Source organism: Sitophilus oryzae, unplaced genomic scaffold (genome assembly GCF_002938485.1).
Source record: "Sitophilus oryzae breed Bouriz unplaced genomic scaffold, Soryzae_2.0 scaffold_1582_pilon_pilon, whole genome shotgun sequence".
NCBI lineage: Eukaryota > Metazoa > Arthropoda > Insecta > Coleoptera > Curculionidae > Sitophilus > Sitophilus oryzae.
This window is the reverse complement of record NW_022146261.1, coordinates 1,952,753-1,968,590: the sequence shown is the minus strand read 5'-3', so window position 1 is coordinate 1,968,590 and position 15,838 is coordinate 1,952,753. Positions and strand designations below refer to the sequence as shown.

Genomic DNA, 15,838 nt, shown 5'->3' with positions numbered 1-15,838 from the left:
GTCAAGTTTAAGTGGAGGCATGTTAATGATCTCTTGTTATTGAATAAAATCCGTTTCGCATTGCCAACTGTAGGCATCGCCAAGGCATTTGACCCCGATGCTACTGATTTTTCTGCTACTCATCTCTTTGAAGAGGAGAAGCTGGACCTAGCCAAAAAGGAGTTTGGTTTTAATAAATCTCAAGGTTTAAAAAGAAAATTACCTCACAGCTTTCAATGCTAGCGAGCCTCGTTTAAAGAAAAACCTGAGAGTAACTAGTGTGCGTAATACCCTTTCTTCCCGAAATCAGCCAGCGTCTAGAGGAAAGGTACAAAAAGATGGGTTTCGGTTTCCAAACTGTAAATCATCCTTTCAGTCCAGTAAAGATCGTAAGTGACATCACGTGCAAGAGACCTTTTTATGCGGGTCAACTCTGGGATTTCGAAGAGCGTTGGAAATTGTTAGGGGCCCCATTATCAATAATAAAAATAATATCGGGTTATGCAATTCCCTTCGTTCGCCGTCCTCCCTTGATTCCCCTCTCAAAAGAGATGTGTTTTAAATTTCGTACAAATCCATCAATAAGAATGGGTTTGGAGATAAAGTCAATGCTAAAGTCAAAGGTAATAAGAGGTTACTTTCCAGTCCGGCTTTCTTCCAAACATGTTTTTGGTCCCAAAAACAGATGGGTCTTGTCGTCTGATCTTCAACTTAAAGCGTCACAGCGAGTACCTATCTCCCAAACATTTTCGGTTATTAAATCATTTCAAAATCCTCCAATTTCTTCAGAAGGGCGATTTTCTAATAAAGACAGACATTTTTCAGGCCTACTTCCACGTGCCAATAAAAAGTCCCACCAAAAGTTTCTAGCTCTTTTTTACAACGAAATCCTTTATTGTATGACTTGTCTTCCGTTCGGTCTGTCCTCGGCCCCGGAAACGTTCTCAAAGACACGAACTGGATTGCCAGTTATCTAAGAAATATGGGATTAAGAATTATTGTTTATTTAGACGATTTCTTGATAGCAAACCAAAATCGCTATATATTAAGAATTCAGGCATCAATGGCGTTAGAAGTTTTCAGCTTTCTGGGTTGGTCAATAAATTTCGAAAAATCATTAATCTGTCCAGGGAAGGAACTGGAATATTTGGGCATAATTTGAAACCCCACAAAAAATATAAAACGTATTTCTCAAAAAAAGCAAGCTGTTTTAACCAGAAAGTTGGAAAATCTCCTACACAAAAAGATATGGTCTTGGAGGGAGGCAAAAAGCATTTTGGTCAGTCTGAATTTTTGCGCCTTTGTAGTTCCTCTAGGTCGCTTGCATTGCAGGGAAATGCAGATGCTCGCCTGTCAGAAGAACGTCCCGATCAACCTTTCCAAATAAGCTTGTCAGCTCTCAGGGACATTCATTGGTGGATTCAGTCCGTTCATCTAAGCTCGTCAATTTTTCAGAAAAATATAGACGTTCATCTGGCGACCGACGCGTCGGACACTGGTTGGTGGGCGCAACTGGGGGGCATTCTTTTGTCAGGCCGTTGGACGAAGCAACAAAGTGCATGGGTAAAAGGAAAAATGTTCGTCTCCTGCGGAACAAGGCAATCATCATATTAGCGGACAACAAAACTGTAATATATTTTGTAAGGAAAGAAGGGGGGCAATGTCGGCCAGTCTTCTGTTACAAACAAAATCTTTGCTCAATCTAACAAATCGCCACAACATTCAGCTGTCTGCTCAATACATCCCAGGCATATACAACTCAGTCCCGGATTGCTAGTCCAGACAAGGGAAGCTGCCGGATTGGCATTTACGGGAGCCTACACAACAAATAATACCCAGAGTCTTGCAACACCTAAACAGAGCCAAGGGAGTTTATATAGTAATAACTCCGTGTTGGGAGAAGGTTTTTTGGAGAGCGGATCTTCAAGCCCGGGCATTGAAGGCCATTACCAGAAACTCAGGCACGGTGTTTGGAGGCTTGGAAGGTTCGGGGTGGGGCAATATTGTGAAGGATTGGAATGAAGCGGACATTGATCTTTTGCAATCCTCATGGAGAGATTCTACTCTGAAAACCTATAGTCGCCCCTGGAAAAACTGGCGTGAATGGGCTGCTTCCAATAAGATTTCGTTTAATGACCCCTCTCCTCGGAAAGTAGCGCGGTATTTAAGTTTTTTGTTTCGTGTTAGGAATTTATCGTTTAAAAGTGTCTTAGTAAATAAGTCAGTTATATGCACTTTCGCTAACCCTGAGAAAGGAAAATATTAACCAACACAGTATTGCTATTTGGGATGCGAATATTGTCTTAGATAACAAATCGCTAACTAACACTCCGTCGTTCAAACACTCCAAAAGTTCAAATACTCCAAAAGCTGATAGCCTATTTCAGATTTCAAGGCATTTAGCGGTTCTCCTTTTACTAGTGTCTGGTAGGGGGATCCATGACCTAACTCTTTTACGCATTGATGATGAGCATCTGGTTTTTACACCTGACTATACTGTTTTTTGGCCTGTTTTTGGCTCTAAAACAGATAAAGCTGTTTTTAGACAATCCGGTTGGTTTGGAAGATTTTAAGAAATAACGATTTAAATCTTGATGTATGTCACTGGTTAAAAAAGTTGTTAGAGATATCTAAATTCAAAAGAAACTCTGAGATACCTTCATCCTTATTTATTACTACCAGGTCAGTTGTTGCGGGCTGGGTCCGTACAGTCTTAAAAGAAGTAAGTCTTCCAGGTAAGTAAAGTCTTCCAGGATCTTTTAGATCGGCCGTTGGTTCTAAAATAATAGCATTTAATACGCCAATTGATGAAGTCTTGTCTTGTTGAGGAGTGAGAAGAATTTCCTTAAGTTTTATTTTAAGGAATTAACTGGTGACCAGGCTTTAAGCCCTTCTTTGGAGAAAGTTGACCACCTAATAAATGAGTTTGTTCCTTTAAATAGCTAGCAATTTTACCTTATCGGTTCCTAAGAAGGCAGACTGTATCGATACAGATATTCTTAGTCTGTGAACGTTAAATTACAATATGTTGTTTCCTTGTTTTGCTTTAAGATCTCCTTTTTATATTTTATTTTGTTAAGGTCAAGCGAAGGCACAGACATAAAATAGAAGCGTTTTTCCCTTGAAGAGAAAAAAACGCTTATATTGAGTCTTACCGAAGCTTGACCCATGGTATTTAAGGCCTTGTCGGCATTTCACAATACTGACCAATTCTCCAATTTTATCGCCACACAACAACAGATGGCGCTTGAGCAGACTAGGGATGGGCACCCGAAACGACAGAGTAGAGATGAGTTGGGAGCAGGAGGGAAGTATAAGGAGTGAGAGGGGGGCATGCGGGGGGCCTCTGAACGTGCGAAAAAGGAAAAGGTAATCTCATAATCGGTCAAGCTTCGGCAAGACTCAAAATAAGCGTTTTTTTTCTCTTCAAGGGAAAAACCCTGTTAAACATACATATTGTACATCAATAAAAGTTATTAAAATTACATTTGGTCCTTCGAAACGGATGAGAAGCAGTCCATATTCGTCAATTTCCGATTAATTGGGTAAGTCTTATTTTTGCTAATTATCATTTCTTATGTGACTTTAATCAGCTCAAATATTGTGTACATTTATTTAAGCGATTGTACAACGAAAATAGATTATTTTAGCTTTGTAAAGTATTTAATTTAAGCGTTATTTTGATCGATATTATCGAGTGGCGAGTTGAAACATTTTTTTTCTCTTTGTAAGCGGCCGACGCCGTTCGACCGCTTACACGTTTACACTACACATTTCTGAATATTTTTGTGTTATTAATAAAACATTTTTGTTTTTACAGATTTCAATATGGTGCCGTATAGAAAGAGTTCCGCTTGGAATTATTTTAATAAAATTAACGACAAAACTGCTAAATATAATATTTGTCAAAACATTATTAAGACCGCTGGCAATACGATGGGCCACATTCGAAACTTTCATAAAGCTGTTTTCTTACAACTAAGTACGGAAGCTAAGACTAAGACTCCTAAACCTACAAGTAGGACAGCAACCAGATACTAGTTCTAGTTCTTCTCCCTCTACTTCCAAGTCTCCTATACTTCCAGAAGATACTCCTATAATTTTTGGCGAGTTAGACGCACCAATGGAAATGGAAACTCCTGTACTTACTAAAAAAGTGGAGCCCCAGCCCGATACAGAAATACCATTGAAGGACAGAGACCAATTACCTCAGCATTTCATGAAATGTTTTCTTTTACTTCAACCGGAAATAAAACAAAAAGAATTAATACTAGCATTTTATACGTGATTTGCAAGGATAGCCGTTCAGTATTGTAGATAACGAAGGATTTCAAATTGTTAATCGTCACAAAAGTGCACCTCCAATGTTAACTGGCTTAGAAATAACTATAATTTCATCAATACTTCCACTGCTACGTCCATTTGAAGCTGCTACCAGAGAGGTCTCAGGAGATCACTATACTACTAGAAGTAAAATTATTCCTCTAGTCCATTGTATAGTGTCAAAAATAAAATCTATTTCTGTAGAAGAACTCGTTGCCAAAGAAGTTGAGGGAATTAAGTAAGAGAATGGGAAAAATCGAATATATGTTTTGCCACTGGCTATTGCAACGATACTCGATCCCAGGTTTAAAAAACTTCATTTTGCAGATCCTATTGCCTGCGCCAATGCAGTTCAAAAAATAAAAGAAATTGTTCAAAATATTATTTCCCAAGAAAACGCTGGAGATAGTCTAAATGGATCAAATTCGCACTCGGATAGCTCTGATAGAGCGGAGGACACCTTTAGTCTTTGGAGTGACCATCACAAATTAGTTCATAAAAACTGGAAAAATACTAGATCGGACGATAATTTGTCCGATGAAATATCAGTCTATTTAAAAAGTCCTGTAGGTAGATTAAATGAAAACCCGTTAGACATTTGGAACGACTTAAAGGTACAATTTCCAACTTTATTTAGAGTTGCATATAAGTACCTAACCATAGTTGCAACGTCGCGTCGCACACTGGTTAATTTTTACGAAAACATGGCAATAATTAATATTTTTATTATTTAATATTTCGAAATAAGATGACGCTTACAGTAAACCTAATACTCCATACAATTAGTTGGCCATGACGTCGATTCACTGACAGCAGTTGTTAAAGTAGCAGAAAGTTTTATACACGTGATAGAAATTATTTTTGGCAATTTATTTTTTTAAATACTCCGCCTGTTTTAAGTTTTTTGGTTTTGATTCTTTATGAATAATAATATGGCAGGTAAGTTGTTAGTCTTCACGTATTTATATATTATTTTTATTAATTTTGATGGAAGCTAGAAGCAGCGAAAAAACAATAGGCGCTTTCCTGTTGCCAGCGGTTTTTCGACAAGCTTTTTGTTTATATTCCGTTGTAGATCTTAGTATCGAATATTTTTTTTTAAATACACCAATGCCTTCTTGTAACGGCTGTGCAAAAAAAATCTTGCACATATTTGCACCTTTCTTTGTAAATACTTTTTAGTGTTACAACTAAAAATTGATTTTGCCTCTTTTATCCAACTAATAAATTAATTCTTATAAAGGTGCTAAGGCTATTTCTTTGGTTCTGTAAAAAATAGCCTTATTGACGCCCGGTGGTAAATCTAGATATCTCGGGCGCCACCTCTGTTATTTATAGTGGTAGAGGTCCACGTTTGCCAGTACGGGTAGCCTTTAAACAGTGGAGACTCCAGGTCTGAAGGGGTGCAGGTAAAGTCAAAATAAAACAATCAGTTTAAATTAAGATAATATAAACAATCTTTATTGAACTCAAATTGGTTGAGAAGCAGCCGTAAAGTCTTGACTCAGAGGTTTCGCGCAAAATGGCGCGGAGCAAGATTCTACGCAAGCGCGAGACTTTCTGTTTTCTAACCAAGGGCGCATGCGCGGCCCTGCAATGGAGGCGACAGGTGGATGGCTCACCCTAGTGTTTGCGGTTGGAGAATGTACTGCGCATGTGTTAACTTTCGAAAGACGTCCGGTCCCAACACAGCGCTTCAGTGGGCTACGCAGTGTCTGGTTACTTTCTAAAAGAAAATCGGGCACCGCATGCGCACCGGGACGAAGACGACAGGCGGCCTCCTGACGGCTGTCGGGTAGCGCAGGCTTGGCAAGATCGCGGAATCAAAAAGTTACTAGTTAAACCCTATCTTAACCTGGAGAAGAAACTTGTCTTTCGTTTGTTCACTAGCCCGCAATCCAGCCGTACGTGAAAACAGCACCCCACGGTCAAAATTGTAGGTTTTTCGCCCTTTCCCTTCAATCACGGATGGATTAGGCACAGGAAACGCCTCCCGACAGTACTTGTGAAAATACTGACCAGAGGACGCTACCTACTGCTCTTCATAGTCAACCACCTTTTGAAAGGCAGAGAACGGCCTTTCACAATTTAATGTAAAGCCGCTCACCGCTTTTCCGAAGGCGTTGGCTAAGACACACGTTCACGTGATTGAGCGAGGAAAACTGAAAGGAAAGTTTTTAAACGACAAGCTTCACTTGATGAACAACGTGGCGTAGCACTACATTAGAACAGACACTGCGCAAGACAGGATGGCAGGATTTTACGGATAGTGCGGGGAGTAGTCGGGTGAGCACTTTCTAGAAAGCAAGGCTTTCTGTCGAGCTTTTACCTTCGGAGGAGCAGAGCGGAGCTGTCGTCTATACGCCAAACCATGTACCAACATAAAGTAACACCAAATAGAGTAATTTCATCAATGGGCAGCTGTCAAATAATGTTTAGAGACTAGTCCAGCCACTTGGGTCGCTACTGTCGCGATTTATTCCGACAGGAATGACAAGTGACGTGACAGTTGACAGTTGACAGCTGACGGCAACGACAAGCGAGGGCATGGCCAGGACGCCATCTTGACATTTTCATTTTTCATCCGCTTTTCGTTATTTATCGGCTAAGCGTTGTTGGGTGTGCTAGCGTGTTTTCCGAGGTATTTTCTTTGCTTTCTTTAATATATTAAGTTATATACTCTTAATTAATAATGTCTGCGAAAAAGTGTTCTGTTCCTGGATGTATTAATGGAAAGCCTAAACGGCATAGGTTTCCGAAGTCGGATCCTGCCATTTTTTTTAGTGTAGGCCCTTTTAAAAGTTTTATTTTAATATTCGGTTTGTCTCCTTTTGCACGCGCAAGAGCGATATATTTAATCTAGTTTATTATTAAATTCTATTATATAAATATAATTTTACATGAGGAATCTCCCCATGAGGGATGGCACATGTTTTTTGGAACAGCCTGTATAGTGTCAGATAATAGAGAACAAGGGCACAGACTACAAACACATAAACGTTTACGTAAGCATGTGCATTTCTTATATTTTTACATGTATATGATTCTTTAGGTATACTTATATGTATCAGCAGCGGCCGTATGCCCTTGTATTCTAATATCCGCATCATATGGGATTTAATTTTTTTTGCCTTAGGTGCAATTTTTTTTTGGCTTAGTTTTTACTTGGAAATAAATTTGTTGTTACATTAAAATCTAACCTGTTGCTCTTGGGTATCTGACAGGTTTGGCATTTAAAGTAATATAATATAATGCATTCTTTTGCAAAAATGTTTGCCTGTTCTAAAATAGTTAATCCCGTTATACTTTTTCAAATTTCCAGACTGTTTTAGTGAAAATAAAAAAAAATATGAAAATATAGTTCAATTTTTTCAAGTCCTAAAAATCAAAATGCATTTCTATGGTAATATAATTTCGTTTTCATTCTTTGATAGATTGTTATTGATAGAATTTTAATGAACGTCATATTTTTTGCTGTTTTAAAATGTTAAAGAAACACAACATTTATTTAATTTAATGCTACGGAAGAGGTGATAATAAAATCAAAAAAGAAACATTTTTCAAATTAAGTTTTTCAAAATTCCACTAATAATAAGATAATATAAAAAATATAAGATACTTGAGAGAAACAGGTTAATTTAAATGGGATAAATCGAGAAAAGTCCTATAAGATGGAGAATTTATCTGATACTGTATACGTATATAGTATATTATATAGAAACTTTGCAACTGAGTTTTAGTGTCTGGATTGAGTCCTAAATATTGATTGTTGTAGGTGGAAGGCCATATACATCAATATTAAAACAAGTAGGTGTTACAAGACAAGTAGATTTGACACCAAAAGCCAAACACATGTATAAAAGAATTATTAATATGTCAGCAAAAATTTGCAATTCACAAAGAAGGATTACATCATATCAACAAAGGTTAGCTGCTGCTGAAAAGTTCTCAGCTAGGCATCACATGCCTGAAATTATGGAGAAAGTGAATGACCACACTTACAGATTTATTTCATGTCAAATTCGAAATCAAACTTTGCTTCCAAAAGCCAGAAGATATACATTAGAGGAAAAATACTGGCACTTACATTTTTAAATCAAGTGGAAGAGCATACAAATTATTGTCAAAAATATTTGCTTTACCTACAAGAGGAACACTGACAAAATTATTAAATCGTTTACCGTTCACTGCAGGAGTGAATGAAAATCTATTCAAAACATTACAAAGGTCTGTAAGAAAAATGTCACCTAAAGAGAAATACTGCTCGTTAATATTTGATGAAATATCACTAAGTACAAACTTACAGTACAATATAAAATATGACTGTATTGATGGACTGGTGGAGGACGGTAACTACAGATGTGCCTCTTTAGCTGACCATGCTAATGTATTTATGATTAAAGGAATATTTAAATACTGGAAGCAACCGATTGTTTTCACCTTTTCCAACGGACCTAATATAGGCCTTCAAGTTATTGTACAATTTGTGACCAGGGGGCTACAAATCAGGCAGCAATAAATTATTTGTTAAAAGAAAGCACAATAGAATCACATGGATTTTTTGTGAATAATAAGGAAATCATTCCACTCTACGACATTCCACATCTTTTTAAAGGAATTAGAAATAATCTATTGACAAAAGACCTACATTATTATAAGGCTGAAAAGAAATGTATTGCAAAATGGGAACATTTAATCAAATTCTATCATCTGGATATTCAAGAAGAGAATAGAATATGTAGTAAACTGACAGACGAGCACATCATTCCAGGCAAAATTAATAAAATGAAGGTGAAGAATTGTACACAAGTATTTAGTTATCAAGTGGGCAGTCTCTTGGAAAAAATCGCAAAATGGGGTAAGTTGGCAGTGCCTAAACACATATTCCTTATGTAATCATATTTATTTTTCTAGGAATATCTGACATCCCACAAGAAGCCCTGGATATATCATCATTTATTTTATTTATGGACAAGCTCTTTGATAGCTGTAACAGCCATACAAAAATGGCCTCAAAAAGCAAACCGATAAAAGGATCCTTAAAGATGAATTCAGATCATGAAACATTTTGGCTACAAAGCATTGATGTTTTAAGGACCATGAAGTTTTACGATGAAAAGAACAAAAAGTTTGTTATAGTTCCTTCTATAAAAAATTTAATTTTTACATTACAAGGTTTCATAAATTTAAAAAAGAAAGTTCTTTCTAAATTACCGAATGCATACATATGTTTAAGAGATTTGAATCAGGACTGTTTAGAAAATTTTTTCTCGTTAATTCGCAGTCACGGTATAAGAAATACTAATCCTTCAGTTTGTCATTTTCAAAAATCATTTAAGTCATTGATTATAAATAATTTTATGGCGTCACATTCGCCACATTCCAATTGTGAAGATGACAAATCTGAAGGATCATTAAGTAATTTTAAATCTTTTTTATTGGGTGAAACTGAACATGATGTATCTGTGATTTCAGAATTAAATAATGAAAATATACAAATATTACCGCCCTCGTTATTAACTAGGAAGACAAAAATATCCCGTTGTATTTTAAGATACATATCGGGATATTTAGTCAGAAAATTGAAAAAACATACATCATGTCCAATTTGCTTACATGTTATAAGCGGCAATGTGTCAGACGAGGACATTGATTTTATTATTGCAAGAAGATATGAACAGTCATGTCTACAAATTCCTTCAAAATTATTTACATATACTGTGGCACAAATGTTGAGCCACATATTTTATGCTTACCAAGGGTTTGTAATAGTAAAATATATCATTGGTATTACATAATACAATTAAAAACATTCATACAAAATCTTTATGCTGTAATCAACATCCTGAATTTGCCAAAAAAAAATTACACAATTAACTATCAAATGTTGTATTTATTTTTGGGGTCGAAAAGTTAACCTAATAGCGACTGGCAAAGACACTAAAATTTCAGAAAGCTTTACATAAAGTTTCTGATTTAAAATTAGTTGATCAATAAAATTAATGGCCCTTAACAAATTTACAAAAAAAACAAAATAGGTACAGAAAACTTAGAAAATGATTCTCCGATAATTGTATTATGTACTAAAAATAAAATTTCTAAATTGTATTTTTGTAAATACTGGTTATTTATGTATAAAAATGCAGAAACTCGTTTCAAGGTCAGCCACCGGATCCACACCATTACTAAAATATATTACACAGTTGTTAAGTTTATTTCCTTCCTTATGTTTTGTTTGTTGACATATAAATATGCTAACGCATTATTTCATACAATTTTGATCTATTTATTAATAGGAACAATGTATGAATTAATGAATTAGCTTATTTTATATGTCAACAAATAAGCTAAACTTTAAAATTCAGAAAATTTTTAATATTCGTTAATTTGAATGTGCCGCTAGAACACTTTAGTTCCGAGCCCATCCATTGGCGGCGCTACATGCAACAATTATTCAAATTGATTATGGTTAGATGTCACTCTATTTGATGTTACTTTATGGGTACCAAGCAACTGACGACTTTTGATTTTCTAACGGAACTGCTCTGGTCTACAGGAGTGGGAAAAGCAGCACACAGTGGGGACAACGGTGCGCGCCGTATCCCCGCGAGTATCGATAGATACGAACCAAGACTCTACTACTTGCTTTTAACAAATTAATTATTTTACAAATAATTTGATAATTAAAAGCTAATTAATTTAATCACTACAAATTAATTGTCACATAAATTAAGTAACATCGTTACAAGGTGTGTGTAATATTCTTATAGGTTCTCCTTTCTACTTTTTTAGACGAAACTTAAACACATCTTGGTATTAAGGCACGGCGAACTCTTCGAAATATTTCAAAGTGCTAATGAAAAGAATATTTACAATAAATATGTTGAGCTTCAGTTCAAAATATCTGAAATGACGGGTTTAAGAATTTGTCCAAAGAAAGTAAAGTCAACCTTTACAGATTTTTTAGTAGTTTTAAACCAAACCAAACCAAACCAAGATGGGAATCAGCTCAAAGAATTAGAAGTAGATTTGTAGAAAACAATACCTCTTGGCTCTTTGTAAAATTAAGCTTTACAAAGAAACCTGGTAATAAGGGTAGGAAACAAACCGAATTTGAACAATGTAGTGTTGTAGTTCTTCTTAAGAATTAGCTTATGCAGCCCAGATGCGATATAGACAAGAAGGTAAAACAAGTGTATCTAAATTAATAAAAAATTCAAGAGAAGATCCAGCAAAAGCAAAATTATACTGTGACGCATTAAAAGAGAAAGAATCTTCATATCGGAAACTAAGTTCAGACTGGCATTCTTGTTTCATTGTTATTAAAGCTTTGTTAAAAGCTGTAATTATGTAAGTTAGTACGTTAATACTTGTACTTAAATGCTAACTATTCAAGGGAGAATATTTCTTTGAATTTTTAAAACATTTTACAACACCGCAATTTCTTAAGCTTGTAACGTTTTTAGTTCGTTACATGTCTTTTTTATATATAATATATGATGTCTGGCCTATCATCACCGGATTCCCTCTCGTTCAGGCCGGATATTTTATTTGACGCGCTTCGCGTAATTTTTACGTTCTCTAGTCAGCAACCCTGCTATCGTTTCACTGTTCTGTGGAGCGCTGTCAACATCGCTTCAAGGCGCCTCTCCGTGCTTAACTTCACTTGGCTTTGACCGTCCTACTGTCACCATCAAAAATCCTTGCTTCGAGAAACTGCAATTATAAAAATCTTGCTGTATAATTTGAATCAGCTGCTATTTCGATGTTACAGGTAAAAATGAGATATTATCTTTTTTGATTCGTTATTATTACTGCGTATTTTTAGGGTAGAGTTACGGATGCCCCAACCTAACTTGTATTTGTATTTTGCTGGCACGTTGGCGTCCCTTTTCTTTTGTCCTCCAGAATGTCACATGGAAGAAAGGACAGGTTCTTTATTATTTAGTGAGCTCTCGGAAGTAATTCGACGTAGGTTCATTTTGTTTATTAGACCTTGTTTGATTTTAAACAAGAGTTTCGTATTTTTAGGGTCTTATGGACGGACTGTGTCCAAGGTTATGGTCCAAGTTACGGACATTATCCAAGGTCCTAGTAGTGTTCCAAGGTACGGGTAGTGTCCCCATATTGTCACAGTATGGATACAGCGTAAGCCCCATGCTGCTTTGCTCCCATTTCTAAGCCTAGTCAGTAGCTACGGCTGTATTGATTCATAGTGCCCTCATTCTGGCCCCTTTTGTTGTTTTGGCCAACAGGATCGCCGACAGACAGTACAGAGGAAATTTGAGGAACAAAGGAACAAAATGGACGAAATGTTGGTCGAAATTAAAAAACTGAGAGATGAAAAGACATTTCTGCAGCAAAGAGTAAATGTGTTGGAAGGCAACACAATAGAACAAAAGGAAAAAGAAAATAATTTGGTCGTAGTGGGTACACCGAAACAAAACAATGAGCCTAGAATATCAATTGAAAAAGTATTTCAAACTATGAAAGTTGAGCTAACTGAAGAAGACATTGTGGATGTATACCCAATCAACAAAAACGAAAATGCACCGATAATTGTAAAATTTAAAACTTAAACAAAAAATTATAAAAAGAATAAGGGAATTAAAAGGAATTAAAATAAGTGAATGTGGCTTGGATGGAGGCAGAAAAAATATATATTTAAATGATGATTTGACACAGAAGAACCAGATACTATTTAAAAAAGTGAGGGAGTTTAAAAAGGCAAAGCAATATAAATCAGTGTTTGCCTCAAATGGCAGGATTTAACTAAAAAGGAACGATGAAACCCGTTGAAAGTAATTTGCTTAAGTATTGATAATTTCGAAAATTTGTAAATATGTATAAATTAAATAAGAAAAAGATGTAAAACTGTATATAGAAATGGCGACCATCTATGGAGATTTGAATATATTGTACATAAATATTAGAAGTATAAGAAATAAACTCTGTGATCTAAAATATATAATAAGCGAATATCATTACACTATACATATTATCATACTTACAGAAACATGGATCTATACAAATGAACAGGAATTATTCAATTTTCCAGGATACTTTGCCGTGCATGACTGTAGAGATTCTCGAGGTGGAGGAACAACAATATATATCAAAATAGGAATAGACTTCGTACAGAATAAAATACCAGATTTCAACTTACAAGACTGCAATGTAGTGTCTGTCTATTAAGTTAAAGAAAAAATTACAGTATATGCAATATATCGAGTTCCACAAAACAAATGTGATATGTTTATAAAAGAAATAGACAAAGTCCTTGAAAAACAAAAAAGATGTGTATTTTTGTAGGTGATATAAACTTAGACTTACTGAAGCACTCACAAGCAAATGAAGACTATAAAAACATGGTAAAAGCAAATGGATACCAGTTTCGGAATATTATTACGTTAGAAAATGCAACAAGAACCACAAAAACTACAGCGTCTATTATAGATCACATTATAACAAATAACAATTTGATATGTAAGATGGATTTGGTAGATCACCATATATTAGATCACATAATAATTACTACGTTTTCATGGAGTATTGAAATCGTTTTGAAAATGGTTTTGGTATTGAAACCTCCATGAAAACAGGTATTCAAAACGTTTTGAGCTTCAAGATCGATTCGCCTTTTTCTGGGATCGGATCGAGATCGAAATATCGAAAATGTCATGAAAACGCGAATTTTAATCGGATCGAATTGAGACATGCGCAACGCGCAAAGCATGTCAAAATTTCTTTCACTTTCTACATAACCTATAACTATGCCTATAACTTTCCTAGCGTAGTAGAAATTTCGAAATTAGTTTCAGTTTGATTTTTTTTGTCGCTAACCGTTTTAATTTCCGCAAAGAATACTTGTTAATAAAATTATGGCATTAAATCCAGAGAGGTTAAATCTAACTCGGAATATCTGGACAAACAGAGAAATCGTATGTATGCTGGAAATATTCCGGGAGGAAAAAATCTTGGATTTGTTCGACGGGAAAAGGTACAAAAACACAGAGATTTATAAATTAGTTGAAAAAAAAATGGTTGAGAAGGGGTTTCTAAACAAATCTGCCGACCAGATAAAAAATAAGTGGAAGGCTTTAAAAACCCAGTACAACAACTGTGTGAAAAACAATTCCCGCAGTGGAATGGATAGAAGTGAATGCGAATATTTCACTTTATTAGAGGATATATTAGGGATCCGTCCTTCTTCAAGTTTAGGGGGGATCGATAGTGACATCATTGAAGTCGAAGAAAATGTATCAAATGAGGAGTTAGGCGGCTATCTGCAGAGTCCCGTCAGCTCACTGAGGTCCGAGAGCAGATCGGCAGAACACCCAGAGCCACAGCCAGGGACATCAAGAACACCAATTAGAACCTCCAGATCTGCCCAGAGCAAGTATGATGATTTATTTTTTCATTAAAACAAATGTGCCTAATGACAGAATTTTTTAAGAATCAGGCAGAATCGCAGGAAAGAGCAGCAAGAGCCCGCTCAGAAGACTTAAAGAATATGCTGGGAACATTTTCAAAAATGATTGAAAACGTTATTCAATTCTCCAGCATGCCCTTTAACCCATACTTTGTTCAAACTGTGCCTCGACAACCAAAAAGATCAGTTCCTGAAGATAGTTCTAGTGATGAAGAGAGCTCAGAGAAACTTGTTAAAAAATCAAAAATATAATTTTTTTTATCGAGAATGTTTTATTATATAGTTTAATTTTTTAAATAAACCACAATTCAGTAATAAATGTTATTTTATTCATTCATCCTAGAAATGAGAATGTGAAATAAATATGATATTTTTGTACTGTTTTTTTAATTATAACAATAAATATTTTACAAAGCTTAAGTTACACCAATCTTGATTTTCTCATTGGAAATACAAGCATATATTGCTTGAGAATATCCCGTACTTGACCTCCTTCAAGGTTGTCATGTTCCCTTGTTATAGTTCTTGATGGTTGAGGAAACATTAATTCAGCTTCCTCAATAGCTTCAATCCAGTTTTGTACAAATTGGTCTTTGTTTGTTTCAATAATATTATGTAATATTTAACAAGTATATACAACTTTCGGTGTAAATTCATAATTAATATCAATGCGTTTCAATAAACAACAGAAACGTGCCTTTAATCTTCCAAATGCATTTTCGACGACAACCTTTCCACGACTTAAATATACATTAAATGACTCTTCTTCCTGAGTAATTACTCCTTTATATGGTTTAATTAACCACGGTAGTAAAGGATAGGCTGGATCCCCTAGTATAAAACATGATATAATTTTTTCTTGGATCCTTTGAGTCACATTTGGAATAAAATGTTTAACATATTTGTATAAATTCGAGTCTTTTAATACTTTAGCATCATGTGTACTGCCTGGATGTTTGCATGTCGCATATCGGAATCTAAAAATAGTAATGAACTTTAGAATTACTATTAAATTTTATATTACTAAATAATTGTTGTTAACTACCTACCTATACTTGTTATCCACAACGGCAAGTAAATTAAAGGATGTCCATCCTTTTCGAT

General features: G+C 35.3%; 1 protein-coding gene across 1 annotated transcript; it reads left to right on the top strand.

Annotated features, from left to right (window-relative positions):
* Positions 1 to 14,153: 14,153 nt before the first annotated feature.
* LOC115879588 lies at positions 14,154 to 14,726 on the top strand. Its single transcript, XM_030896482.1, has one exon. It carries the CDS (start codon positions 14,184 to 14,186, stop codon positions 14,724 to 14,726), a length of 543 nt encoding a protein of 180 aa, XP_030752342.1. The 5' UTR covers positions 14,154 to 14,183.
* The last annotated feature ends 1,112 nt before the right edge of the window (positions 14,727 to 15,838 follow it).